General features: G+C 49.1%; 2 protein-coding genes across 5 annotated transcripts in view; one reads left to right on the forward strand and one right to left on the reverse strand.

The window, feature by feature from the left end:
* The first annotated feature begins 451 nt into the window (after positions 1-451).
* SRPRB (SRP receptor subunit beta) lies at positions 452-6,418 on the forward strand. The gene is made up of 7 exons (XM_061354442.1): positions 452-615; positions 724-818; positions 1,658-1,735; positions 3,462-3,544; positions 3,983-4,119; positions 5,078-5,132; positions 6,007-6,418. The coding sequence occupies exons 1-7, from the start codon at positions 504-506 to the stop codon at positions 6,221-6,223; spliced, it is 777 nt and encodes a 258-aa protein (XP_061210426.1). The 5' UTR covers positions 452-503; the 3' UTR covers positions 6,224-6,418.
* Positions 6,419-9,013: 2,595 nt separating this feature from the next.
* The window catches only part of SLCO2A1 (solute carrier organic anion transporter family member 2A1), a 30,998-nt gene continuing 13,039 nt past the window's right edge, over positions 9,014-26,972 (reverse strand). The window contains exons 3-15 of one of the 4 annotated variants that reach the window (XM_061354416.1): positions 25,328-25,465; positions 23,181-23,343; positions 20,170-20,385; positions 17,413-17,511; positions 15,702-15,835; positions 14,790-14,871; positions 13,536-13,700; positions 12,537-12,726; positions 10,854-11,013; positions 10,313-10,482; positions 10,079-10,143; positions 9,802-9,922; positions 9,014-9,683 (exon numbers count right to left, since the gene is read on the reverse strand). In XM_061354416.1, the coding sequence (XP_061210400.1) occupies positions 9,563-9,683; positions 9,802-9,922; positions 10,079-10,143; positions 10,313-10,482; positions 10,854-11,013; positions 12,537-12,726; positions 13,536-13,700; positions 14,790-14,871; positions 15,702-15,835; positions 17,413-17,511; positions 20,170-20,385; positions 23,181-23,343; positions 25,328-25,465 (1,824 nt within the window). In that variant the 3' untranslated portion in view covers positions 9,014-9,562. Of the gene's footprint in view, positions 9,684-9,801; positions 9,923-10,078; positions 10,144-10,312; positions 10,483-10,853; positions 11,014-12,536; positions 12,727-13,535; positions 13,701-14,789; positions 14,872-15,701; positions 15,836-17,412; positions 17,512-20,169; positions 20,386-23,180; positions 23,344-25,327; positions 25,466-26,972 lie in introns of those variants that run through there. The other 3 variants (XM_061354417.1, XM_061354418.1, XR_009725586.1) reach the window with 3 other exon arrangements.

Genomic DNA, 26,972 nt, shown 5'->3' on the forward strand with positions numbered 1-26,972 from the left:
CTCGCCCCGCTTTGCCTTCCCGTTTCTTCTTCAATCCCAACACATCCTGGCTCTTCAGCCTCACCCACAGCGCGAGTCTCCAGCCCCCGCCGGTTTTGCTTGCTCTAAGCCTGAAACAGGGAGTCCGAAACAGGCAGCCCCAAACCACACCGAGTACCTAGATGTGACCAAGCACCTCAAGGTGCTTAAGAGTCCCAAACCAAGGATGAGGGGGGGATTCGCCTCCTGGACCTCCACGCTCTCGGGATGTGACACCTGCGCAGCACCTTCCGTGCATGAACCCTCGTTATGCTGTAAAGGCAACGCGGTCCCTGCTTTCCAGGGCCAGCCCGACACACAGAGCCCTGCCCCCTGTTCCCAACCAACCCTCTTCCCTCTTCCTCCTCTTCACCCCCCGATACCGCCGCCAATACACCTCCCATGCTCCCCCGCGCCCCCCGGCAGCCCTCGCGCGGGGCAGGAAGCGGAAGCGGAAGCGGGGCGGCCAAGGCGACGTGTGAGCCATGGCGGGGACACTGGAGCCGCATCTGGAGGCGCTGCGGCGGGAGCTGCTGGCGCCCGATCCCACCGTGCTCTCCGTCCTCCTGGCGCTGATCGCCGTTATCGTCACGCTCCGTGAGTGACGGACCCCGCGGGTCTGTGTACCCCGCGCCCTGTGGGCCTGCCCGGGAGCACCCGGCTGAGGCAGCGGCTGGCTGAGGTGCTCTGTCCTCTCTCCTGCAGTGATCTGGAGGCTGGTGCAGGGCAGGAGGAGCAGCCGGAAGGCGGTGCTGCTGCTGGGCCTCTGCGACGCGGGGAAGACGCTGCTTTTCGCGAGGGTGAGCTGGGAATGGGGTGCTGGGAGCTGCTGCAGATGGAGCCTCAGGCGGGGAACTGCCCACCTGGAGCAGGCGGAGCTGAAAGATTGGGAGGCAGTCTTCCTTCTGGGCTTAGCAGTCATAGAATGGTTTGGATTGGAAAGGATTTCAAGATCATGCAGTTCCAGCCCCCTGCCATGGGCAGGGACACCTTCCACCAGACCATGTCACCCGAGGCTTTGTCCAACCCAGTCTGTAACACTGCCAGGAATGGAGCATTTGCCACTTCTTTGGACAACCTGTTCCACTGGTTCACCATATTTGCAGTAAAGAACTTCTTCCTTATATCTAACCTGAATTTCCTCTGTTTGAGTTTGAAACCATCACCCCTTACCCTGTGACTGCAGTCCCTGATGAAGAGTCCCTGTCCAGTGTCCTTATAGGCCCCCTTCAGATATTGGAAGGCTGCTATGAGGTCTCCACGCAGCCTTCTCTTCTCCATGTCTGACAGGCCCAAATCTTACAAGCCTGTGTTCATATGGGAGTTGCCACAGTCCCCTGATCATCCTCCTGGCCTTCCTCTGGACTTGCTCCAACAGCTCAATGTCTTCTTATGTTGAGGACACCAGAACTGTACACAATATATTTTATGTTTTTCTTTTAATGAGTGTTTTTTGGAGAAAAAAAACCACAAACCCAAACCTGAAACTGTTTCATGCACATAAATTGAAATGGATGTCTCAAGATACCAATGGATATCTCAAGCCCCTTACAGATCGTTTCAGTTTCTGAGTGGATGGAACACGGTGCCAGTGTTCCTTTGGCCTCCTTCTCCTAAAATGACTTTTTTTTCCCCACAGCTGTTGACGGGAAGATACCGGGATACCCAGACTTCGATAACTGACAGCTCTGCAGTTTACAGAGTCAGCAACGACAAGGTGAGCAGGCAGGTTTCTGGCTGTAACTTCTGAAGGGTTGCTACAGCAACCGGTGTCTGTCTTTTTCTGGTATCTGTGGTAAACCTGGTTTGATGGGTTTTGTGCTGCTCAGTCTTCCCAGCTCGAAATCAGTCTCAGGTTTGGTCTGAGTGTAGGATAGGATTTTTCTGGGTGATCAGAGCAGAGAAGGCAGGAAAATACCAGGAGGTATTAGGGGCTCCTCAGCTCTGCAGGTGCTTTTTAATTTGCTTGTCAAATTGTGACATTTGACTGAAAACCAGGTCTGTGTATCATGTTTTGAAAGGGGGGCAGTGTGTGGTGGTTTTTCCTGTAGAAGAGGAAAAGGAGCTACTTTTTCAAGTGGAATGAAACATGCAGCTCTGTGAGGACAGTGTTGTGCTTTGGAGCAGAAGGGAGATGTGTGAGGGAACATTTTTCTGTCATATTTGGTTGGTTTACTTGGCAGTAATTTCAGTTTCTTCCAAGAAAATCTGAAATTAAAAGCAGGCTTAAAAAGAACCTACCAGTTGAACTTCACGTAGTCTCAAAATTTCAGGTGCTGGACTGCTACAGACTTAATCAGTTTCAGTTTATGGCAATTTCTTTCATTTCAGAAGTGTTTCTTGCACTGGGTGCACATGTGGCAGTGAAAGCAGCAAGTTGGCAGCACGATACGTGCTGGGGAATTGAAGCAGAGGATGGTTTTGTGGCTTCTCTATGGCAGTCTTCAGTAATAGTGTTGATAATAAGAGGCTAAAAATTTAGTGAAGGGAAGTACAGGGTAATTTTTGTGTCCCTAAGATTGAGCAGATAAGTATTTAGAGGGGGAGAGGAAGGAGAATGCTGTAAGGTGGACTGCTGCTTTCCTGATTATTAGTATTTTTTAAATGGTAGACAAGGTTTCCATTACAATCAGAGCAGTGGGTAGGTGGGCTCTTGGGTAGTGTTCTCTTCCCGTCTTGAGAATGATGAGCATCATCTTGAGAATAGTGACATGATCCTACTTGGCTCCATCTTGATCAGGAGTGTGAGAGGCATTTGTGCTCTTAAATGTCCTTGCTGTGGCTGACATGCTGTGGAAAGGGAAACACTTGCAGCTTTCAATTTAAACAATCTATTGCAAGGGCATTTTTGTGTTATTCCCAGTAAAGTTTTGTGTGTTTAGGTAGACTTGCGGTAGGGTTGGTGGTGTGCATGAAAGGATAACTTGATTAAGAGGCTGTAAGATCAGTATTCTGTACTGGGGACTTGCAGGACAAGAGTTCATGATTTTGCTGTGCAAAGATCTATATGCTGTCACTCCAGGGATGGTGTAAATCTGCTGGTGTACTGATGAAGCTTTAGCACTCACACTGCATGCATTGTAGTTGTAGTGGGGTTGAGCATTATCTTTCCTCTGCGGCATGCTCTGTCCTCTCAGCAACGGTGAATAGTTTGCTGGTATTGGTGCCCTCCTTACTGAGTCCTGGCTGTGAATGTTGTTCCTCAGCATCTTTTTTGCCTGTCAGAACTGGGCTGGTTGTGTGTGTATGTGAACCATACATGGTTTCATAATGGGATGAGTTATGTGCTTCTGCCTGGTATAGGGATTCACTCATCCACTGCTGCCTCAACACCGGGCTAACTGGAATCCACTAGCAGACTGTTTTTCCCCAGTCTGTGATCACTGGGTGTCTAGGTGCCCCTAGATTAGGTGTTGTTAATGCCTTCTTGCTTTTGTCCTCAGAGTGCTAACGTCACCTTAATAGACCTTCCAGGCCATGAGAGTTTGCGGCTTCAGTTCTTGGAGAGATTCAAGGCTGCAGCCAGGTAACTTGGAGGAGATTGGCGGGAAAGGAGGGGGCAGGTAATGTTTTGGAAAGGGATGGAAAATGATGGTGCAGGGAATGCTGTGAGCTGGACGGGATTCCCTCTGTGTGGTGGTGCCCTGAGGGACAGAGCTTTGTGATGGGGTAGCAAGGCTTAGTTATTGTTCTGCTTTCCCACTTACCTGTGTCTGTAGTGCATCAGGAGGCAAAGCAACTGCAGTGGGGAGTTTAGGGGATGTGGTATATTCCTGGGGCAGAGAGGAGAAGATTTTCTGCTGGGGCTGGACATGGGGTGCATTTCAAGACAGCAGCTAACCTGCTCTTGGGTTGGATGAGATACTATGTGGAAACAAAAACCTTCGCTCAGGCTGAAATACGTGTAGGGGAAGATGGTTGCAGAACTTCACACCCAGCACATGTTCTTCCCTCTTTCCTCCAGAGCCATCGTGTTTGTGGTGGATAGTGTGGCCTTTCAGCGGGAGGTGAAGGATGTGGCAGAGTTCCTGTACCAGGTCCTAGTTGATAGCACTGTGCTCAAAAATGCACCCGCGCTCCTGATCGCTTGCAATAAACAAGGTATGTGTGCTGCCTTGTAGGCTGGACATTGAATTCAGGCCTTGAATTGAATGAACCTTAGGGATTCATGCCATAGATGATGAATTTCTGAGGAGTTGGGATTTCAGCAAAATGAAGGCTGGAACTTAGTTTTAAACTTGGACTACTCAGTAGGAACATTTCTACCAACCACTGGAAGAATTTTTAGGCCAGGTATATCTTAATAGCTTTGCAGAGAAGCACCACTTGGGAGAGCTACAGCTTTTTAGATGAGCTGAAATAAGGCAGGTGGCTTACTGCTTGTACAGAACTTACTGTCTTCCTGAATCAGCAGGCAGCTGAAAATGGGATTAATTTGCACATAATGAATTATTTATACACACTTCATCGTTTCAGTGTTAAAATCATACAGCCATTTAGCTGGTGAGATTGTATATTATTTTCTCTTGGTTGGGCTATCAGGAACATCCAGTTACTGGAAAGGACTAGATTTTCAGATCCTTACGGCTTTTACAGTGGAGATGTGAATCCCTGTATAACAGTCTGAAGCTTTTGGGCACTATCAGGTTTGGTTTTCTTGGTTATTTCGTGCACTACTTCACAAGTTTCCTGAGGCCTTCATGGCTCCACATGCCATAGGTTAAAAAATACTCTGTTGAGATCTGTAATGCCAGGACAGGTTAGGGTGCTGGGCTTGTCGTTGTGACATCAAACCCCGTCCTTTCTTTGAATCTACTTACTGCCCAGCAAGAATAGATTAATTCCCTGCATTATATCAGGATTTTATGTTGCTCCCATTCACATCTGCAAACCCAAGCTCTGGCATCCCATATCCTAGTACAGACACAGACATTGTTGTCCTGGTAGCTCTTAGGAATGCAGTGTAAGTGTGCCTTACTGTGCCTTTAGGAAGAGGTACCAGGTTCTGATTTCACACATAAAACCAAAGAGATGATTTCCTTTTCTTTTCTCTGTCTAGATGTCACAATGGCAAAATCAGCAAAACTTATTCAACAGCAGCTGGAAAAAGAGCTGTAAGTATGAAACTGGATCTAAACCTTGTGAGCTTCTCTCTTCTTTCTGTTTTTTACCTCAGGGCTCAGTGAGCTCCCTTTTAAGCTGCATCTAAGTTCATTGTAGAAAATGAGCAGTCTATTTTGTCTTATTTAGGTGTAACCAGGATGAGAGAAGATTGCTCTTTGTTAAATCATGCAAAAAAACAGTAGGCATTGACAGTGTATGGCCTCCTAAAAGCTGTGGGTTGGAGAAACAACATCCCAGTCCTTTCCTAAAAGCTGCCATATCTAATTCAGCAATACTTTCCGTGCCTAGGGCGCTGTCCCCTTTCAGGTTCAGCCAGAGTTGGCTTTCAGATGTCAGACTTCCTGTGAGTGGTGTGAAGATATCAGTAGCTCTGCTCAGCTGTACTGACATGGGTTGGGTTTTTTTATAAGGCTGCTCTGACTCAAAAGGGCTTGGCATGCAAAGCAGAGAGCTGGGGAGAGAGTCTCTAGTTTTCCTGTTCTAACAGGCATTGCAGGAGTCTGGGAGCCCATGTTGGTTCTGTATCCATCCTCTAGGAAGGACGTTAACCTGGGAAGAATGATGTATGATCTATTGCTAATTTCAAGTTCTTAAAAGAAGTGGAAGGAGGAGAAAGTGGCTTATAGACTGTGCTATATTGTAAGCTGCCTCTCTGCAGCTGTACCTTCTAGCAGGTACTTAAAAGAAGCGGCCAAAATGCTTGCCTCTGCCTGTGCCTCGCAGGATAGAGCCATGAGGCCTTCTACCCTTGGTGTAACTGGCATCCTGCTGACAGAGCTGGGTACAAAACATCTCAGCAGCCATGGTGTAGCTAATGTTTCCCTGGTTCACAGTTCTTGACACTCTTCCCTTTTCTGTCTGCAGCAACACCTTACGAGTGACCCGCTCTGCAGCCCCCACAAGTCTGGATGGCTCAGCCATTGGAGGCCCTGCCCAGCTGGGGAAGAAGGGCAAGGACTTCGACTTCTCCCAGCTACCCATGAAGGTGGAATTCGTGGAGTGCAGTGCTCGGGGCAGCAAGGGAGAGGAGGGAGATGCTGACTTTGAGGGTCTGGAGAAATGGCTGGCCAAGATCGCCTGAACGGAGAAGAGCAAGGCTGGAGGGGAGAGACTTGGAGAGGCAGGACACTTGGGCACTGAAAGGAAAAAGAGGGCCTGAAGGACTCAAATCTGTTCTTGCTTTAGAAAGAGAAAACTTAACCTGGAAATCAGCATTGTGGTAACTTCCTCTGCTGCTCAAGGGCTTGTGAGCAACATGACACAATTGCTGGTGTGATTTCCTCTGTCTCCATACTGCAGCATTTTTCTTCTCTCCCCTCTTCCTTTGTCTTGCTCTGGGATGCTGACTGGGCTTCTGTGTTTCGTTAATCTTTAGTCTTTCATTTGGTAGTTGCCAAGCAAATTAGGAAGGAGTGCATTGCCAGATGAGTTTTACAGATTGGAGTCTGCTTATTTTCTTCTTACTTCGTTTAGCATTGTGACCCTGCTGCCTCTTGGAGCTGCCAATCACCTCCTGATTCAGAATTCCCTCCCCAGCCTCTCACTGCTTAGAAGCACTGTACACATTGCCTATGCTGTCCTGGCAAAGGCACAGACTCTCAGTTAGGCAATCATTGGGTATAAAATGATGTTTTCCTCTGTGTCTGCTACCTTGCTGTTCTTCAAAAATGGTGCAGTTCCATTTCTGTGGGAGTGGAGTGGCCTATCAGATACCACAGCAAGGCTGGCAGCTCTGCCTTTGTCACTGTGCTCTGCCTGTGTCCAGCTGCGGTGCCCATATCTTCAGGTGATTTCCACTCTTGGACAGTTCTGGGGAGTTTAATGAGAGCTGTGTCCTAAAAGCTTGTTTCACTCTGCTTCTCCTCCTCTTACTTCAGACATGTATGCACACCCTCCAAGTGGCAGAGTTTATAGTAGGGTCTGAGCTTGTAATCATGAGATGGGCAAGTTTTCACATTCATACTTCCAGTACTTGTGAGATGTGGCATGACAGGCATTTGCTGTGCAGTCCCCTGCCTATCTGCTGCTCCATTGACAGCATCAAGATCTTTTCTTGCGTGTAATTAGTCAGCAGTCATGGCAAAGAGAGCGAAAGTCAAGGAGCTGCTAGGGAGGCAGTGTGATTCTTTCTCCTGAGGAAGATGCTCAATAAAAAGGGGAAAGAAATGTTTTTCTCAGTTAATTTTCATTTGTCTCTGGTGTTTAAAACCAAAGTGGCTGCTTGCAAGGAAGATTCATGGAATGCCTGTAGCTGTCTTGATGGCTCTGGAGGCTGCTTGGAGCACTGGAGGGCTCTCATTCAGCATGCTTGTGAACTGTCCAAGAGACATTTGCACTCCTACTTCTCATGCTTCCATGAGGAGCATTGGCTATACAAAGGGAGATCTTCCCACAGCAGTGGTGGTAGTCAGATGTGAGACAAGAGCCTGGTGCTGTTCATTCAGCTTCCTCTTCTTGATCAGCCTTAAAACACAGTTGCCTTGCCCAGCAGCTTCACAGCGCTTTCTGCTCTGATGTGTCATTTCTGTTCTGCACCTATGTGAGGATGATTGCTCTCCACACTGTGAGGTCCTATGGCATTGGCACACCCCCTTTGTTCTTGATGCAACCCCTTTTAGGGTAGGAAAGAGTGGATGGCTCCTGGTAGATTCTTTTTGTCCTTTGTGGGTTCCTCTGCTCTGTTTTGATGCTCCCTTCATCACTCAACTGATCTATTGTGTTCATTTGCTTTCTGGGGAATTCTCTGCCTCACTGTAGCATTGTCAAGTGTTAGGAGTGTTGGGAAGAGCAAAAACAGTCTTCAGCAAAGACTTGTGCTTGTAACAAAGCATTTCTAGTCTTTTGAACCCAGTGACTCTTCTGCTATCCTTGCAGGAGATGGGGAGGGTTATATTTACAAACTATGTTGTATTTCCTGCAGCCAGAATATTGTTGGAACATGTTTGTCATGCTTTGAACTCCTTTAGCTGGAGATCCTTTTTAGACCGCCTGCTTTGAATTCATGATGCTGAAGTGACATTATTGCTGTTTCTTTGAGTAGTTACTTTGCTTGCAAAGAAAGACCTGCATCCTTGAAAAGCAGAGGCCAAGCACCAGCCTCTGCTTGAGTGAAGTGGGAAGGTAGCATGAGGCCATGATTGCTTTTAAGTTATTAAAAATATTCCTTAAACTTTTTTGTTCTTAAGTGTTTGTTCTCAAGACTTGTTTTTGTCTGTATTTGCCTTGATTATTCTCAGCTGTGTCAAATCTGCGTGGATTGGGGCTTTCCTTCTGCTCAGCATTGATGATATTGGAGACGAACTTCCTGCTTGGTAGCCAGGTCTGTTACCAAAAAACTGCATTATCCACACACAGAGCTTTAGATTTGTCTTTTTTTGGGGTGTGTATTTAGTCTGAATGTTAGATGGTTGGTCTGTGTGGTGCTGTCAGCGTGCTGGGGGGCAGGGGTGGGATCCAGAGAGACATTGATAGGCTGGAGAGGTGGGACCATGTGAATCTCATTGAGTTCAACAAGGCCAAGGGCAAGGTCTTGCATCTGGGTCAGGGTAATCCCAAACGCAGACACAAGCTGGGTGGAGCAGCCCTGAGGAGAAGGACTTGGGGGTGTGGGTTGAGAAGCTCCCCATGTCGCCTCATGCCTGCAAATGGTGTAGGCAGGGTGGAGAGGGCTGGGAGCTGGCACAGCCTGCCTGCTCTCTACAGCCCCCCCATCCCTTGTGGAGTTACGTGAAGGAACACATGCCGCATCTGCTATCGTTTCTTTACCTTGGCCAGTGAGGAATGCACTCAGCATCTGCCAGGATGTGACCGGCAGACACCCCCACCACTGGGGACAACTCTCAGGGCACGGGGGTGTGACCAGCAAAGCACCACAGTTGGAAAAGTGACCTTTATTTAGAAAAAAATATATATATAATAAAGAGCAACAAACCCCCCTCTTCCCCCTCCGTAAACCCCTGGTGATAACTTCACATAACTTCACGTGTGCAGTGTCCACATTGACCTCTGCAAGGGGTGCGGGCAGGGAGGGACACGGGGCAGACTCGGGGTTGGCAGTTGTCTCCCCTGCTCCCACCCCAGCCAGGAGGGCATTACCTGGCTGGAAAACATCACACCAGAGTGGGGACCATTGCCCACAGCAGGCACTTCTCTGAGTATATAGAATAGGGCTGTGATCCAGTCCCCATCTGCCTCCTCTTCCAAAGTGATGGGCAAGGTGCAGCTGGAGAGCCTGGGAGAAGCTGGTCCCAGGATGGGGCTGGCATAGAGCATCCCTCGCTGGGAGGATGGCCCTGTCATGGGCTGCAGGAGAGGAGCTCAGAGCTGCTAAGGTGAAGTTGCTCCCTTAGGAGGAAAAACCCAAAAGAGACAAAGAACTGGCAGTGGGTAATGGGAGGTGTGGAGTCAGTCCTCGGGTGGGTTACACCAGCCCTGCTGCCTTCTCCTGCACGTTGTACTCTTTACTCCTCTTCACCTTCCAGCTGATGAGGGCCAGGAGGATAGTGCCCACCACCTTGTAGCCTATCTGCAGGCCCAGGTATCTGTTAGAAGAAGAGCAGGGAGATGCCATGTCTGGAGGTGGCACCTCCCAGCTGGCACCAGGCTGAGCTGGGGATCATCCCCATGGCCATCCCTGCTGGGGACATGTGGCAGGGGTACCTGTTGCGGAGGAAGTCGTTGTTGTAGTAGGCACAGAACCGGCGCTGGGTGCACTGCTTCTGCCAGTAGATGCAGGAGGAGTCGATGAGGGCACCGAACATGGCTGGAGCTGGCAGCCAGGCTTTGGAGAAGAGAGGATGGAGTCAGGCTGCCCATGCTGCCCCTGCCTGCGGGCTTTGCTTGCTGTCACCAAGAGGGTTCAACACCTCTGGGGCTCAAGCAAGCCTCTGAGCATGCTGCTGCCTTTCCCCAGCCTCCTTAGGCTATGGACACTCACCCAGCAATCTCATTAGTAAGAACTGGACTCCAATGGCAAATGATTTCTCATCCTGGTTCACCACCCTGGAGGAGAGAAGCCATGGGAGGTCAGAGCAGGCGGTGGCTCTGCATTTAGTGAAGCAGCTTTATTTGCCTGTTGCATGTTAAAGAGGCCCCATTGATCCCAGCATGGGGAACCCATTACATCATGGGTTCCCCCTGTGCCTTGTGACCTTCTCTGCCCATTGCTTACCTTAAAACCATCATGTAGAGGGGGTTGTGGGACAGGCAGGCTACCAGGGCAGCAAAGGAGATGAGGAATATGGCAGGAAGGAGCATGTGAGAACAGCTGAGAGGACAGGAGCCTGTCTTGGCAGAGGACAGCCCACTCCCTGCAGGGATCAGGGAACAGTTCCTGTAGATCTGTTGGAAACATTTGGAAAAAAAAACCAAAACATAGAACTCCAAAAGCCAAGAACAAGAGTTTTAGTGATGTACCAGACCCCATCACTTTGCAGAACGCTGACAAGAGTGTCAGATCCGATTTTAAGGCATGGCCATGGGATCCTGCAATGGGATGTGTCTCCATCCCTATTTCTCCAAGCAAAACCCCAGGGCATGAAAGCCGTTCTCTATTGTGCCTTCTCAAGACCACAGCTCCTCTGGTAGATCTCCCTGCCTACTAGGCTTTACCCTGTTACTGCTTTTGTCAGGTTCCTATGGCATCGCTGCAGCCTCCACTGCCACCAGTGAGCATGATGCACTCTGCTTTGCAAACCACTTATTTTACTCACCACTTGTTTGGGAGTGGAGGAATCAGTGGTGCTGTTTGTGCAGCCAGCGAAGCAGGGGGAGATGTACTCCACATTGTTTTCTCCACACACTGGGTGAAAGATGTGCTCAGAGCAGTGGCACCCTGTCGGCGTCTTAACCTGCTGCTGGGAACTCAATGTACTGCCAAAAAAGAGGAGAAAAAGAAGATCATAAAAAAAATGAAGAAATAGGACATAAAGGACGTAAAATCCCTCTCACTGGCTGACCAGGTTCCCTGATCCTATTTGTGCTGGGACACTGCCAGCAGCAGGCTGGCCTTCTGCCAGGCCCTGATCCCCTGCAGGTACCTCTGCAAGTGTACATTGAACTTCTTAGCGGTAATTATGTTATGTCTGTGAACAAGCACTCACACAGTTCTTATTTCCCCCCTTCCCAGCTGAAAACCAAACAGCCAAATGCCTGGAGAAATACATCTGGGCTCCATCCAGAACTGCACAAACAGATGTGCAAGCAGCCCCAGCTGGAAACACCATTCAGACAGAAACTGGAAGCGGGCTCATTTCCAAACAAGCCCGACAACAGCGTGAAATTCAAGAGGACAAACTGAATTATCTGTCCTGTCTTGCCTTACTAGCTAAGGGAACGCATCCGCTGGAGCAGCACAGTCTGTCTTCTACAGGAAGCTGGCATCAGGGACCTGCCCTTGGGCATGGAGGGATGGGGCAGAGCTCATGTTAACCCATCCACATAGTCCTCAGCTACCTGGGGATCCAGGCAAAAGGCATTTTATGCACTGCTGCCATTGCAGGGGGGGAGGTTTCCAAAATAATATAAGGAAACAACCTCTTTTTCCATGCAACTGCCTTCTTGTTACACCAGCAAAACTTATTCAGACTAGTGAGTCCCAGAGGAACTAAGACACTGACACAGGTGGCAAGAGGTGAACACTGTAAGGCCAACATGCCTCCCAAAATTCAGCATCTGCAGCACCTGATCTTGAGCTGAGGGGTCTCCCCACATTTGAAGCCCTGCTCTCACATGGGAAGCTTGAGATGACAGTGCCTCAGGGGTTTCCATATCCTCCTGAGTTCACGGGGCATGCCATGCGGATCTCAGAGCATGTATGCATTTGCAGAGTGCTTTGCTTTCCTTCACCATGGCTATTTAAGTGGTTTTTAAGTGGGAGAAGCACATGGACTGCCCTGTTCCTCACCCCCCCACCATGCCCCTGGGACAGGAGGCTTATTGCTGGCGAAGGGAAACATCTGTACAAAAGCCCCTTGCTGGCAGTGCATTGGGAAATGAGCGTGATGCACTTGGTGGAGTGGAGTCTAATTCTGGGGTGGAGCCTAAACGCAATAGTTATCTTAAAAAAAGACATGGTAAGAGCCAAGTTTCCACCCTGGTGAGCAGAAAGGTGATGTCCAGCTGGAACAAAGGGAATGCACAAGATGCCAATGCGGACATGAGCACTAATACCACTTATTTCTCCCTAGAAAGACAGAGTGGAAAATAAACCCTGCTTGGTCAGTACAGAAAATCAGGTGTTTTGTTTTGGTGTGTTGTTGTTGGGTGTGGGCATGAGTAGCATGGTGATGTCTACTGCTTCTTCCCATCCACTGGCGTGTATCCCACCCCATGGATAAACAGGTCAAGAGCTGGAGGAACAATGAGCTAAGAACAACCGAATGACCCGCAGTTACCTGGGGGGATAGATCCCATCGATGCGCCCTGTGGAGCAGCCCATGAAGAAAATGGGCAGGCAGATGAGGATGGAGAAGACAAGCACCACCACAGCAAACCGGGGAATGGCCCGGAGGGAGAAGGCAAAGCGCTTCATGATGATTCCTCCTAAAAGCATCCCGAGTGCTGCTGCTGGCAGGTTCACAGCTCCTGCCGAAGAACAAAGGCATTAGCTGAGGGGCCTCCCTGCCAAGCACCTCTCTGTGGGCAGTGGGTGGCAGTAGTGGCTTTGTGGACATCGTGGTGGTTGGGAGAACCCGCAGACCCACCTTTACCCACAATAGACCAAACCCCAAGGCGGCTGGCACCTATGAGAAATCAGCCTCAGGAACTTGGCTAATCAAGCTGGGTGTGTAATCGCTTGCTCTTGCAACATCAATACCTAAAGGGGGCCTACAAGAAGTCTGGAGAGAGACTTTTACAAAGGCCTGTTGTGACAGGACAAGGGGGAATGGCTATAAACTGAAAGAGGAGAGATTCAGGTTAGATATGAGGAAGAAGCTTTTCCCTGTGAGGGTGCTGAGGCGCTGGCACAGGGTGCCCAGAGAAGCTGTGGCTGCCCCATCCCTGGCAGTTCTCAAGGCCAGGTTGGACAGGGCTTGAAGCAACCTGGTCTAGTGGCAGGTGTCCCTGCCCGTGGCAGGGGTTTGGAAATGGATGAGCTTTAAGGTCCCTTCCAACCCAAATCATTCTATAATTCTACAATCTTTAAGCATCAGAGTGATTCAGAGCTGCTTCACTGCGTGAACTACAACTGTGGAGAGTCTTTGAGAGCTGCAAGACAGCCTGGCCTGCTGCAGACAGATCAGAAAAGCCATCAACCACCTTGTGGTGATCCCTAGGTCTCATCTGAGAATGAGTTCCCAGTGACTTCCTCCCGCAGGATTTGAAAAGCCTGGGGAATACAGGGAGGTGGCTCCCTGCTGATGGGTGTCCTCTACCGTGCGGCGGCTGCTCACCAATGAGGAAGTTGGCATACGAGGAGGAGGCACCGTACTGCTTCTCCAGGAACTTGTTGAGGAAGGTGGCCAAACCTGCGATGACCGAGGAGAAGCTGCACTGCGCCAGCACCAGCAGGATGAAGAGGGGGTTGAGGAGCAGCCTGAGAAAGATCTTTGGGAATCCTGCAGGGAACCAGGAGGGAAAATGTATTTCAGCCATATGATCCTCACATCGGTCATTCATACTGTGAAAGAAACACAGACCCTTAGACTGCTCCCAGTGAGTTCATGGGGATGAATTTAGACAAGGGATGTCTAAGGTCATCCTAATGTGGCCCAAACCATGGCCAAAGCGCCCTGAGAAGAGAGGTAGAAAGTAGCTCTGCCCACTGCCTTCCTCCCATGCTTTCCAAACGCACAAGCGTCTGGAGCACTTAGCAGCCACAGTGCAGTTGTTTGTCTGGACCAGGGCCCATACCCTCGGGTGGCGCAAACAGACAAAGCCTCAGGGGTTTTGGCAGAGCTCCGCTGGCTGTGTAAGGGCAGGGTCTGGCTCCTGCTGCTGCCAAACAGTGTTTTCCTGGTGGGACATCGTGTCCCCCTGCCCTTTCAGCAGAGGCAGGCTGACTCCAGGCTCCCCAGGAGCAGCTGTTTATTTGGTCTCTGATTAGCCTTCCCCTTCTAGCAAAGACGGGATCGTCTTTGTTCATCAAAGCCCAATGAGGCAGAGGGAGCTGACAGCTCCAGGATATGACTTCGGTGGATGGAGAGGGAACGAGGGAGGGGCTTTATCTGGAAAGAAACCATCATGGAGCTAAAAAAAGTCATTAGACTGGTCTCATTAGTGACATCCCTACGCAAGCCTGTTCCAGCTATGCATAAACAAACCAGTGTAAGCTGCAGTGCAGTGACCTTCCCAAAGCCAGTGGCTGGTGGTGCCGATAGTCCCATGCCCTCTCCTGGAGCTGTGGGTTAAGCCTAGTGTTTTCATGCCGTTTTAAGAGCCTCAAACCAATTTTCAGAAACAATTGAGGCCCCACTGTCTTACAGCAAGAGGGAGGCTGTGTCCGTCTTCCCATAGTCCTTAGGGAAGGGAATTCTACAGCCCTCCTGGTGCCTGAGCTGGCCTGGGCATCTCCACGGGACATGATGGATGGGCTCAGGGGCTCACAAGAAGCACCCTCAGCTTGAAAACAACAGTGTGGTGATCTCCACCCACCCAGCATGGCCTTAGGCCCTGTTCACCCTCGCCTTTATGAGCCAGTCCTTTACTTTTTATGAACTCTAGCAGAGAGGTTTCTTCAGCCATCCCCTTCTCCATCTTCCTGAGCATGCCGGCCTCCATGTTCGAGTCCTGGGAAGGAGAAAAGAGCAGCAACCCATGGTGAGAAGACATGCATGGGTGGCACCATCTCAGCACGCAGCAAGGCTCAAGAGGAGCAGGGTCTATCCCAGATGCATTTGAACCCCATTAGACCAAAGGGGTGAATTAGCTCAAAAATCACAGAGCTGCAAGGCAAAAGCTTGTCCTGATCCAAGAAGTTTTAAGGACTTGAAAAGCTTTTCTCTCCTTAACCCTGATGAGATAGCTGCAAAAAGTCTAAAAATGAAGGTTGGACACAGGTCAGCTCAAGCCTGGAGAGTCCTCTACCTATACTCATGAAACATTTTGGCTTTGATTTTGACCTTTAAAGAACTGATGATTAAACAATTTCAAAACAGCATAATTTTGAAACTGAACCAGTGGGACTTGGCTTTGAACACACTGAAATGAAACATCTTAATAATTTTGCATCTTTTAAAATGTGGTTTAGTGGGAAATTTGTCCCTTTTCTGCAATTTGTTCCCAAAGGAAAATCCCGTTATCACACACACACGCCAGTTCTCCACCCAGCTTTAAGACAGTGCTGCTCCCGTGTATGCCACACTGCAGGATGCTCTGCTCTGAGCAGGGGCTGTCACTGATGATGGGGCTGGCATTAGGGGTGTGTGACCTTGCCAGGGGTGTTGCAGCCATCACCAGCAGAACCACACTTTTCCCTTGTGAGAATTTGTAACCACATCTGAGAAGGGCTGAATGCTCCCTTTTCTCCCTCCCACCCCTCTCCTCTGGGGACAGGTATTCTGTCCATGGGCACAGCCCAGCCATCAAGATGTTCTGACCCTCTGGAGATGAGGTCTCACCTGTCCTTTCAGCATGTACCGAGGGAAAAAGAAATAAGGAATGGATGTGAGCACCAAGCAGCCTGAGGAGATCAGCAGCCCCAGCCACCAGGCTCCAATCCACCGCTGATCCCCTGGTGTCAGGGCCACAGTAGCTGCAAGACACAAGGACCTACCATAAGACTTTTGCTCCTGAACATCTACAGGTGAAAAGGGCAAACATCCATACACATATGGACTGGTGGGGCACAGAGACCATGTGGGCACAGTCCAAGGGTCTGTGCACTGGCAAGGAAGAGCAAGAGTGTTGGTAGCAAGCCCAGCCTTGGTTGCGTTTTGCCACCTTTTCCCCTGGCCAGATCTTTCTCCACCACCTCCCCATCTGAACCATGCTGAGCCTCCCGAATGACTGTAGGTTGGATTTAGTCAGCACTGCCATATGCTCATGGCACATGCTCAACTCTTGCCCATTGAGCCAGCCAGCAAGGCGGCAACTATGGGAGCCTGATTCCATCCTCTTCTGCCTGGGGCCTATGGTAGGTTTCGACCATGCTGTCTGCCAGGGGTGCTGAGCTGAGACAGTGACCGGGAAAGGGCACAGCTACATTCCTGGAACAAACTGCACTCCCATTGTTCCAGGCTTGGTCACTCTCTGCTTGCAGAGACCAAGGGAAAGACCTGTGCCGGCAGAAGAGTGCTGTTAATGAGCCTGGTTTCCGAGTGGATGAAACTCTAGGCGCCTTCTCCGGAAAAAGGAGGAGAAGGTGAGAGCCGCTCTGTCTCCAGTGCAGACATCCTTCAGCTGGGCCAAGCGATGCTCACGGGAGCTTGACGGATTGCTTGGCTTGGCATGGGGACTGCATCTCCCCATCGTCAGGACGTTAAGGCTGGGAAAGGAACCAGCAGCAGCCTCCGGGTGGGAGCCCTGTGCCAGGGTGCGGCACGAGAGGAGCCCACACCCCACTGAAACAATTGCCCCACTTCCCCAGACAGGACCACTCCACTCTTGGAGCTTGGACGTCATCATGGAGCGACCAGGCAGAGGCTGCTAAATTTGTCTGCTGCTGCAGGGAGTGAGCCAACGCTTTTTGCTGTTTCCTGCCCCAGGTTCATTTATTATTCTTATCAGGCACCGGACAAAAATGTCAGGCAAGCTCTGATCTCTCTAAGGAAACACAGGAAAAAGCCACGCTAATGATGGAGCTGGGGAGAATTCTTTAGTGATTAAGTTACCAGAAATAATAAGCGTGCACCACAGATAAAGAAAATAAGCCTTGTGGTGGGGTTGGCTTGATCCCTCTCTTTGCAGATACTGGTGGGGAGGAGGAGAAGTAGGCTCGAGCCTTCCTGTGCACCCATAGGGCAGTGGTTGCTCTGTGATTGCCTTCTCCATCCCTGAATGCTTCAGATGTCCCTACTCCTCTCCACCACCATGTTGGAGTAGTGTGATACTTCCTCAGCATGGTGGCAGTGGGTAGACCCCAGCAATGCCCACCAATGTTTCAGTGCAGCCCCATGAGTAGGACACTGAAATGTCCCTACCACAGGGCTCTGCTTCAGGACCATCTGTAGCCTTCCTCATGGGGAGATGGAGTGGAGAAATGTACTAGGGCTCTTTCCAGGAGAGCCGTTTTGTGGGTCATGGGGCTGGTGGCTGAAGCTCTCTCTCAGAGTGACCTTCTGGCTCACACAGGACTTTTAGGAGGGCCATCACTCCTTGAGAAATACTCACCAGTGTCAACTCTCCCAATGTCCACAAAGAGCCGCAGCACCACAGATCCCAGCAAGTATCCAAAAGCAGGGCCGAACACAGCAATTGCAAAGAGGATGGCTGAAGAGAGGGAGCAGAGCCAGTGTGAGAAGGGAACAGTAACTTCCATGTGGTTTTTGTCTTCCCATGCGAGGCATGAATGGTGTTACAATATGGAGAGGAGAGAAACCCATCTTTTATCAAGCAGCAGATGATGAGAAGATTCCCATTGCTCAGATACTGAACATGGTGTTTATCCAAAAAGATTAGTAGGAGGGCAGGCAGCTGCATGCAGAACTCCCTCTGCTCTGCTGTAATCAAGGCTTTGCTGATGCACCTCCCATATGAAGACAGGCTGAGAAACTTGGGGCTGTTTAGCCTGGAGAAGAGAAGGCTGCGTGGAGACCTCATAGCAGCCTTCCAGTATCTGAAGGGGGCCTATAGGGGTGCTGGGAAGGGACTCTTCATTAGGGACTGTAGTGACAGGACAAGGGGTAATGGGTTAAAACTTAAACAGGGGAAGTTTAGATTGGATATAAGGAGGAAATTCTTTCCTGTTAGGGTAGTGAGGCACTGGAATAGGTTGTCCAGGGAGGTTGTGAATGCTCCATCCCTGGCAGCGTTCAAGGCCAGGTTGGAAGAGGCCTTGGGTGATATGGTTTAGAGTGAGGTGTCCCTGCCCATGGCAGGGGGGTTGGAACTTGATGATCTTAAGGTCCTTTCCAACCCTAACTATTCTATGATTCTATGATTCTATGATGTGCTATAAGCTGTCAGCTACACCGTGAATATCCATGACTCACTGTGACAAAAGGGGTAGCCACAGAGAGCAGCAGGATGCTTGCATCCTGAGCTCCAGCAGGTAACAAAGACTTTTATCTCCTACAGGAGTCCAAGGAAACAAAGCCTTCTCAAGTCCTTAGATCCAAGCAAAGACTCTTGGTGCAAACTTCAGGGGAGGTGGAAAATGCTGAGAGCAAAAAGGCTGGCAGATCCGCCTTGGTTCAGCTGAACTACCCCTTTCAAAAAACAGATGACATGGACATAACCTAACCTAACCTAACCTGTGAGGTCAAAATATTTCCTTTTGACTTCTTTGGAAGGAAAGGATTTAAGGTTCCTCCCTGATAGAAACTCTCTGCACAACCTTCTTACGATGTTCAAAGAGGGATAGTTTGTTTGAACTGCACTGACCCTTCCTGTGCACTTTGCTGGTCAGGAGCCTTTGAGCATACTGGGTATGAAAGCACCTGATCCCATTGCTGTGCCCCAGCTGTGCATCTGTTTAAAAAGCTTTCTTATTTTTCCCCCAATTGGGCAAGGCAGTGCTTTTGTTTCTATAACATAAACCTATGTATTGAAGGGCAGGGTCATGAGAGAAGGAGTATTTAACCTCATACATAGACAGTAGTGTTCCCTTTCATAGGAAGATGTTAGGACGTAAACCAAAACAAGAGTTATGCAATTCAGACTCAGTAGCCGTATCACCTGACACTGACGTTCCCAGAGCCCTAGCTGTGGAATATCTGCATAAATATATATAAAATATATTTTGAATCATAGAATCATATATATTCATATATATGTATATTAAAATCTATATTTTGTAATTTATATATTTACATATAGTGTACATATATTTATATATAATATTCTATATTACAAAGAACAAACCAGTTCCATTTTCCTTCATCTTCAGGACCTTGCAGGTTTGGGATTCCAAAGTGCACTCAGAGGTCCTGGGAACAGAGACCCCTCCTTGCCTAAGGAAGACAACGATGCTCTGTCCCTCCTTTTGCCAGCCCAGACTACTATACTTGAGCTGAGAGGAGTGAGTACTACCCACATGGAAGCCTTTCTGTAGAGCTCTTAGGTGGAACAGCAGCCCTTTCCAGCATGAGCCTGGAGCACAGTGCGCCTGGGTGGGTCTGGAGACCCTGCCAAGCACTCCAGTGCTTGTCCAAACCCCGTCCTTGGGAGTCCAATTCCAAAGGCTTTCCTTCTCCTTTAGTGCTTACCTTATTTTGGAACATCTGCTTTCGATTCCTAAATCACTCTGATGCCTTTGGCTGCTTTAAAGACATTGTTTGGCACCAGGAAGAATTGGGGTTTTAAGTAACTGATGGACTGTGCTCAAAACTCACATGGGGAGGCCAGCACCAGATGGGTTTTGCCATTCGCAGGGAAAAAAAGATCAATTTAACACGGAAGCCAGCACACATCTGCAGTCAGGAAGTCCTCCTGAGGCTGAGAGTCCCCATAGGCAGGCACTGATCCCATGGCAAAAAATGTCAATTTTGAAGCCTTGATGCAAAAGCTGTGTTAATTGGCTTCTGCAGGCTGTCATATCTCTGCTTAAACCATGATCAATTGATGCTCAGTAAGAGCAGGAGGTGGCCTCTAAGGAGGTTTCCCTTCTATTCTTTACCCCTATGGATGACATGAGTTCTCACAGATGCAACATAGAAGCCCCAGCACATCCATCTCATCTCTTTGCCCTGATTCTTCAGCTTCCTAATACCCACACCACAAATACAACCCGACAGAAAACAGCTGACTATGAAAGGGAGGGGAACACAGCCCAGCCTTCTGATGGGGAGGATCTCATCTGAGTCCCACTGGCTGCTCAGCCCTTGTCTGCAGGTTCCTCTCCAGAAAAGCATTCCCATCTATCACCTCTACATCTTGCCTTTAAGGTCCAGTGGAAACAAAACAATATACAGAAATGGTCCCACTTACCAACATACAGTGGGGAGTTGTTTGCTTCTGCAAAGTCGTCTACATAGGATATCCCAAAGGGCTGGATGGGGACTGTCCCGATTCCAGCCAGCAGCTGTGCAATGACCATCATTGCCCATATGCTGCTGGCCTCCTTCTGGGGATCCTGGGTGGTGTTTGGGCACACAAACTTATTCTCTGCATAGCAGAGTTCAGCTTGGACCTGGCTTTTGTTACCTGCAAGGGAGAAGAGTGAGCATTATAATCCTGAGCACATCCCCTGCCTCCTCCCACAATAAATCCCTAAACACTGGGGATCTCCCAGAGCTGCTGAGTCGGAACACACTGGTGGATTCCAGATGGATTGCTCATTTTATTTAGCAGTTCTTACCACTTTTCCCTTTCTTTGGGAAGGTATCAAGGCCAGTGGGAAAGCCTAAATATCCATGGATGAAAAAAAATTGGTTTTCATGCAAAAAGAAGGCATTATGGAGCAAACAGAGTAAGTCCTGGACTTTTGATGCTATCTCTTGCCACTCCGACTTTTCTCTTTTTCTCTTTATTATTTGTAATTAGCTCATCATTCCTATCACGTTTTTCTTATTAAGGTAATAACTGTGGATTTTCTATGCTTCTGAGCAAACAGACACAAGTTTTTCAGGTGATGGGGGGTTTCCATTGGCATAGTGCAGGAGCACATTCCTAATAGCAGGTCACCATAAAAATCCCTGTGTGAGTCAATTCAAAGCTGCGTTGCCTAAAGGGTTCACATTGCCTGTCAGAAGGAGCCTCATTTTCTAATAAAGATTATACTGCAGCCAAAGCAAGAGCCACAGAAGCCTCACACCAGGTTGTGTGCTGTACAGTGAGGCTGTTCTTTGTTTAGTGAGGACAAACCTAATAACCCATGGCTGATTTTGCTCTTTGGTCCCTAGTGGTACCTGGGCAGGAACAGAAAGGGATGTCCCCTGGGGCAACTTGGCTGCCCTGAGCAGGACATCTTGCCCCTGAATCTCCATTCAGCAGCCCACCTCCTTCCAAAGCAAGGGCCTCACATCTTCATACTGTCCAGACATGTCAGCCTGCTCAAGGCTTCCAGCCAAACTCTAACCACAACTGGAACATCTTCATGGGCTGTAAATACTGGGCCAAGACACCTATGGCTTCAGGCAGGGAGCAGGATGATACCTGCACCTTTGACTTGTTTCCTTTGTGCTAAAAGAAGCCCCCGTCCTGAATCCTGACCAGTTCCTACCCCTGCAAATAAATTTAAGCTGTCATAAAACTTGGCGACTGATGCCTGATCCACTTTCCAAACTGGCTGATTTGGAGAACAGAGACATACGAGGCTGTGTAGCAGAGAGGAGGCTGCAAGCCAGCACAGAGCCGGTCTTCATATTCCTGTGTAAGCACTGGCACACTCAGCCCCACACTGGGCCATCATTTTTAATAACATTTCATGGGGTCTGGGCTTGCACATCAGCCATGGCGGTGCCAGATTCCCCTGAGCTGATGGGGGAGAGCAAAGCCAGAGGATCTCTAACCCTTTGGTGGGAGCAGAGGTTGTCAGGCACCTGTGAACAGCTCTGTCCTCACTGCAGCTGGGGTTTGCATTCTGTTGAGGTACATCAAGGTCAGGACCTAACTAAAGGCAGCAACCAGCCTAAGGCCACCCAGTGGCTCTCTGGCTCAGCCAAGACTCCCTGAGCCCAGAGTATCAAGCTAGGATGCGGTGCATGAGGCTCAAAAGGAGGAGAAAGCATCTTCTAACTCAGAAATGGAAGGCTTCCCCTGCTGACACTGCTGCAACCACTGCCATCCCCCTCAGTGGCACAGGTATGGGGGGAACAACTTGGTGCAGAGCCAGTATGTTTTGGGGTTTTCAGAGGTGGCAATCCCCAAGGAGACTAAGGCTCCTGAGGCATTAGGAGCCTGAAGCATTGGCATCCTGAAGATTTAGGGGCTGATGTTTCTTCGGGAAATCCAAAGCCAGCCTTGTGGCGTGTGAGGCAGGCTCTTCTGCATATTGCATTCTGCACAGAAAATGAGCTGTTGTCATACACACCGGTTTGTTCCCAAAGTCTGCCCAGTTACACTGGTAAAAACCTTCTTAGGACAGATCATAAGGCTTACTGGCTAGACAGAACAGGCCCTGGGGACTGGAGATCTTAATTCTGCTCTATCACCCACATACTGCTCAGCAGCATGGAGACGACCTCACTTCTCATACTGCAGCACCTCTGTGACTGATCTGCAGTGCCACAGCTATTAACTTCTTGAGCTATCCGAACGAGACTGATATGGCAAGAACTGTTTGGGTATGAATCCAACTCAGCATTCAGAAAAGCACAAAGCCTCAGTAGCAAGGTACTACAGAGCCCTTCAGGAAATGGAACAGTGCCCCAAAAGAACCAGAAGTGAAATTATTTGTCCACAGTCACACAGGGCATCAGCAGCAGAACCAGCATCTCCTGCACCCCAGGGTTTCAGGGTATCCCAAATCCACTGCCCCATCAGCAGCACTCTCTACTCACAGCTGTTTTCACACTCTCTCCCTGTCTGTTATTTTTTGATAGTTAAATGACATTCCATCATTAATAACAGTGCTGTCATCATGTCCCTTCCCTGGCAGTGCTCAAGGCCGGGTTGGATGGGGCTTTGAGCAGCCTGAAGAGCGAATCCTGCCTGCTGAACTTGAAACACTGACTGCTCCCTCTGGAGGCCTCCAGGAGCCTCTATGGGGAATTTAAGTACATTACCATGACTACAACTCTCTTCACCTGAAACAACAGCTGGAACACGTGCCCAGATGAGGCAAAAGGGATCCCAAATGCAGTTACTGAATTCAGAAGGAGTTGCAAAGCCATGCTGAAGTCAGCCATGAAATAGCAAATCTCTGCCCTAAGTCTTTCCCTCCAAACCCTGTGTGGATACAACCCCTCTTTTTGGGTAGGCACAGGTAACCCAGCCCAGGACAGCCGGAGATGGATTTGTGCTAGGACAGCTGATGGTGATAAGGGGAAGGCACTTACCGATGCTGAGTGTGGTGTATTCATAGGGGCCTGATAGGAAGTGGGGCAGGGTAACCAGGAATGCTCCCAGCGCCAGCAGCAGCCCCCCAGCACCAATCACCCGCGGGCGATGAACTCGGCTGCCAAAGTAGCTGACGAAGATGATGAGGACCACATTGCCAATCTGGAGCGGGCACAGTGAAACAGGGGGGATGTCAGAAGGCATCGTGGAGGAGTTCAAGACCCTATAACTGGTTCCCCATTGCTGTGTAAGAGCTCTCTTACCATGTGGTGTTTGACCCCCACAAGAGCATACCCACCCCGTACACTCACAGCAAGTCAGTGCTTGCTTCTCATCAGAAGCCAGCGGGCCAGCTCTTCAGCTTCTGTCACCTGTGCGCACCCTTTGTTGTCATTGACAGTCATCCACACATCCTCCCTGTGATCTGGTTGGGGCTTTTTCAGCACCCACACCTGCCCTCCCCCCATAGAGTGTGCCATAAACTACTAATTCCCCCAAACAGTCAGAAATGAAGCGTATTGCCTCTATTCCCATGACTCTAAACGGACACAAGTGAAGTCCAGCTCATTGCAAATGTTTGTAACTCTGGACATTTTCAACTGCAGATATGATCAGCTAAAAAGCTATGAAAACATGCAGCTTACTCAGGCAAGTGGACGAACAGCATAAAATGACCATTACATACCATAGACAGCTTGGGATAAGCTGGACGTTATTGTAACCTCGACATGTATGGCTAAGAATACTTTCAATATATGTTTACATAGGCTCCCTTGTTTGTCTGTCTGTGATTCCTGGTGCTGAAATTGCTGTACTCATCAAGCAAAAAGACTGTGGCCCTGGACAGGCAGAGCAGCTCACACAGAGCTGGAGTAAGGCACAGGAATTGCTCTTATAAAGCAAACAAATCAAGATGTATCTGTTGTCTGCAAGCTGTTATTCTTTAACAGATGGCATATGTCCTATTCCAGCCATTTTCCCTTTATATTCTTACAGTAACAGACTATTTTACATGATGTTTGCTCTGGTATTACTTCTCCAGGGATTAATTCCTGTAAGTATATGTAAGTTTTCTAGTGGATAAGGAGCACATGGGTTGCAGCTTTGAGACACTCTGCAGAGCTTAATTATGTCAGTTCATCATTAGCAATGTTACAACTGTCCATACTGGGTGTCTCTCTTTGTATGGTTTAGACCTAGTCACAATCACTGGGAAATCCTTCACTGTTCTCACTAGGCTTTGAACCAGATGTAGGTAATGGTTGTGGAAAGACCTGGGCATCTACTTCCCCAAGGACCTGGGAGGATTCCCAGTGGCCAGCCTCTTGCTGGAGGATCCCATGTGAAAAGACCAGCTGAATGGAAGATGAGCTGCCCACAAGCACTTCTTTCTCTGTGCCATTGCAAGAAAGGCTCTGCCAGCAAGTCCTTTCCTAGTTGGCCTTAAAGAGCTACCAGAAAGGATAGAGCTCATGACAAAGTGAACTAGAAAACCTATTCAAGAGGAGTAAGTGATTAGAAAGTGCTCATGAGAAAATACTCAGCCAGCTCAGCAATGTGCCAGTGAAAGTCAGTCCTTTGCCATAAGGCCATCAGGACCTGGGAGCACTGGAGAAAAAGGCTAGATCTTGGAGAGACTGCTGGACCAGGTCTCCTTTTAGAGAAAGCTTGGAATGATTTGGGCCAGGTTCATTCCTAAAGCCAATGAGAAACCTATGAAAACTGATACTTCCACTTGAAATTGCTCATAGAGTTGTGTGGATACTACTCACGATAAAACGCTCTTCACAAAAGCTGTAAGAACTGTAATGAACGGAGAAGAATCACATTGCATGTATTCTGCCTCCCAGTCTTGTCTCTGCTGGAGATGGATGTGAAATGGTCTCCTCTGAAGCAACCTGCTCTCTGCTGCCATTCTCTAAGGCCATGTTCTCACCACTTAACCCTATGCTCAACCTCGCACCATATGGTACAGTAGAAGTGAAGTGTGAAGATGTGTCCAAGTGCACAGCAGTAGCTGCTTCATCCAGAACATGTAGGCATAAGCCAAGGCATGAACAACCCTGAGACTCTATTCTGGGAAGGTACCTCCCAACATGTATTGGCCACCCCTCAGGACCCCCACATAAGCTTCTCACTCAGTTACCTCATGCAGGCTAGAGATGAAACCTGAAGAGAGACTGGAGAGCCCAAAGCGCTTCTCGATGGTGGTGAGGCTGCTCTTGAAGTTGGCACTGTAGAGGAGCTGGGAGAGCTGGAGAAGCCCATGGCACAGCACAAACACCTGCGGGCAAAGGGAAGTCCCATCCCAGTTAGTACACAGATAGTGCCCCACTGGTGTGTAACTGCTGGTGACCATGTCCCATGCAAGGGATTTGACAGTCATGCACATGTGGACTGAAGCTGACCAAAATGGCTGCATCTCTGCCATGCAACAGATCTACTTGCAGGGCTCAGTCTCTGGTTAACTTCACTTTGCAAAACGAGTGATGCAGTGTTCAGAAGACAGGACAACAAGTTCTGGTTTTGCTTTCCTCTGGTTTACTGCTATTAACATTCACTGGTAGTTGCACTGTGGCAACTGTTGTGCAACCCTCAAGAGCCCTAGGAGGACCCATTGTACTGCTCTGCGGTGTCCCCAGAGCCTTCTCTTCTCCAGGCTGAACAAGCCCAGCTCTCTCAGCCTGTCCCCATGGCAGAGGAGAGCATCTTTGTGGCCTCTGGACTCGTCCCAACAGCTTCATGTCCCTCCTGTGTTGTACAAAGATAAATGAGACAGGCTTGACTTTGCCTCAACTCAGTTTGTGATCCATGTTAGAGACAAGCCTGCGGCTGCTGTGCAACAGCTGAAAGGGAGCTGTACTGGTTTAGACTACCTGTGATCCAGTATTTCCAGTTGGTCCCTTGGATCCACTCAGCTGTAAAGCCAATTAACAGAACCTCCTCCAAGGTGTGTTGCAAGATTAAGCTGAACAGGGGCTTTAAAAGCCCCAGAGGGAAAGCATGAAGTATGCACAATGCAGCCTCACTACTGGAAAACCTCTGTAGTAGTCTAAATACAGCATCTTTCCCTTGAGAGAGGCTGTGAGCTGGGCCAGAACGCGAGCTGGAGGGAGGCACAGCCTCCCTGGGGCAGAGGAAAGAATACAGAGTTTACAGGGCAGGGCAGGAGAGTGGTCGAAAGAGCTCTGGTGGCCTGGGAGAGGAAAGTGCTCTCAGCCAGGGATGCAAGAGTCAGTTCACAAGTGTCTTTTGATCTATATTTAGCCAGAACAGTTCTCCTTTATTTTTCTTGGAATGGAAAGCATCCACATGGTGCCAAAGGTATTTTAAAGTCACTTTAAAAAAAAAAAAGAAAGGGGGGGGTAGAAGGTCTTTTAATTTAAATCTACAGGAAATCAAATATTTGCTGAATACCGGAAGCCTGTCCCACAAAGATAACGGTGGGAAGCCCAAGATGATGAATGTGGGATCAAAGGTACTGCAGGGCTGACAAATTCCTTATGTCCTTGGCTAGGAGAGCAGCAATCTTCCGTATTAGTATTTATGTGAAACAGTGGTAGTGCTCAGAGCCATGACCCATTGTATGGAAAAAAATCCTCAACCCAGAATAAGAACTAAATGGTCCATCCAATACAAGGGATACAAATGATGTAGGTGGGTGAAGTGGCTTTTTGGAGAGTAGAGAGGATGCAGAACCAGCTCCAGCAATAGCAAGAGAATTTGGTTCAAAGATAGGGAAGAAGAGAGCTTATGGGAAGCTTCTCCAGTAAGGCAGGATACCACCAGGC

Source organism: Neopsephotus bourkii, unplaced genomic scaffold, assembly GCF_033783945.1.
Source record: "Neopsephotus bourkii isolate Nb327-2 ecotype Australia unplaced genomic scaffold, CSIRO-AGI_Nbou_v1 NB_739, whole genome shotgun sequence".
NCBI lineage: Eukaryota > Metazoa > Chordata > Aves > Psittaciformes > Psittacidae > Neopsephotus > Neopsephotus bourkii.

Excerpts from the sequence above, each read along its gene's own strand:
- SRPRB (XM_061354442.1), top strand. The coding sequence starts at position 504 with ATGGCGGGGACACTGGAGCCGCATCTGGAGGCGCTGCGGCGGGAGCTG. Across the intron at positions 616-723 it reads CGCCGTTATCGTCACGCTCC|TGATCTGGAGGCTGGTGCAG; the intron begins GTGAGTGACGGA and ends TCTCTCCTGCAG. Across the intron at positions 4,120-5,077 it reads GATCGCTTGCAATAAACAAG|ATGTCACAATGGCAAAATCA; the intron begins GTATGTGTGCTG and ends TTCTCTGTCTAG.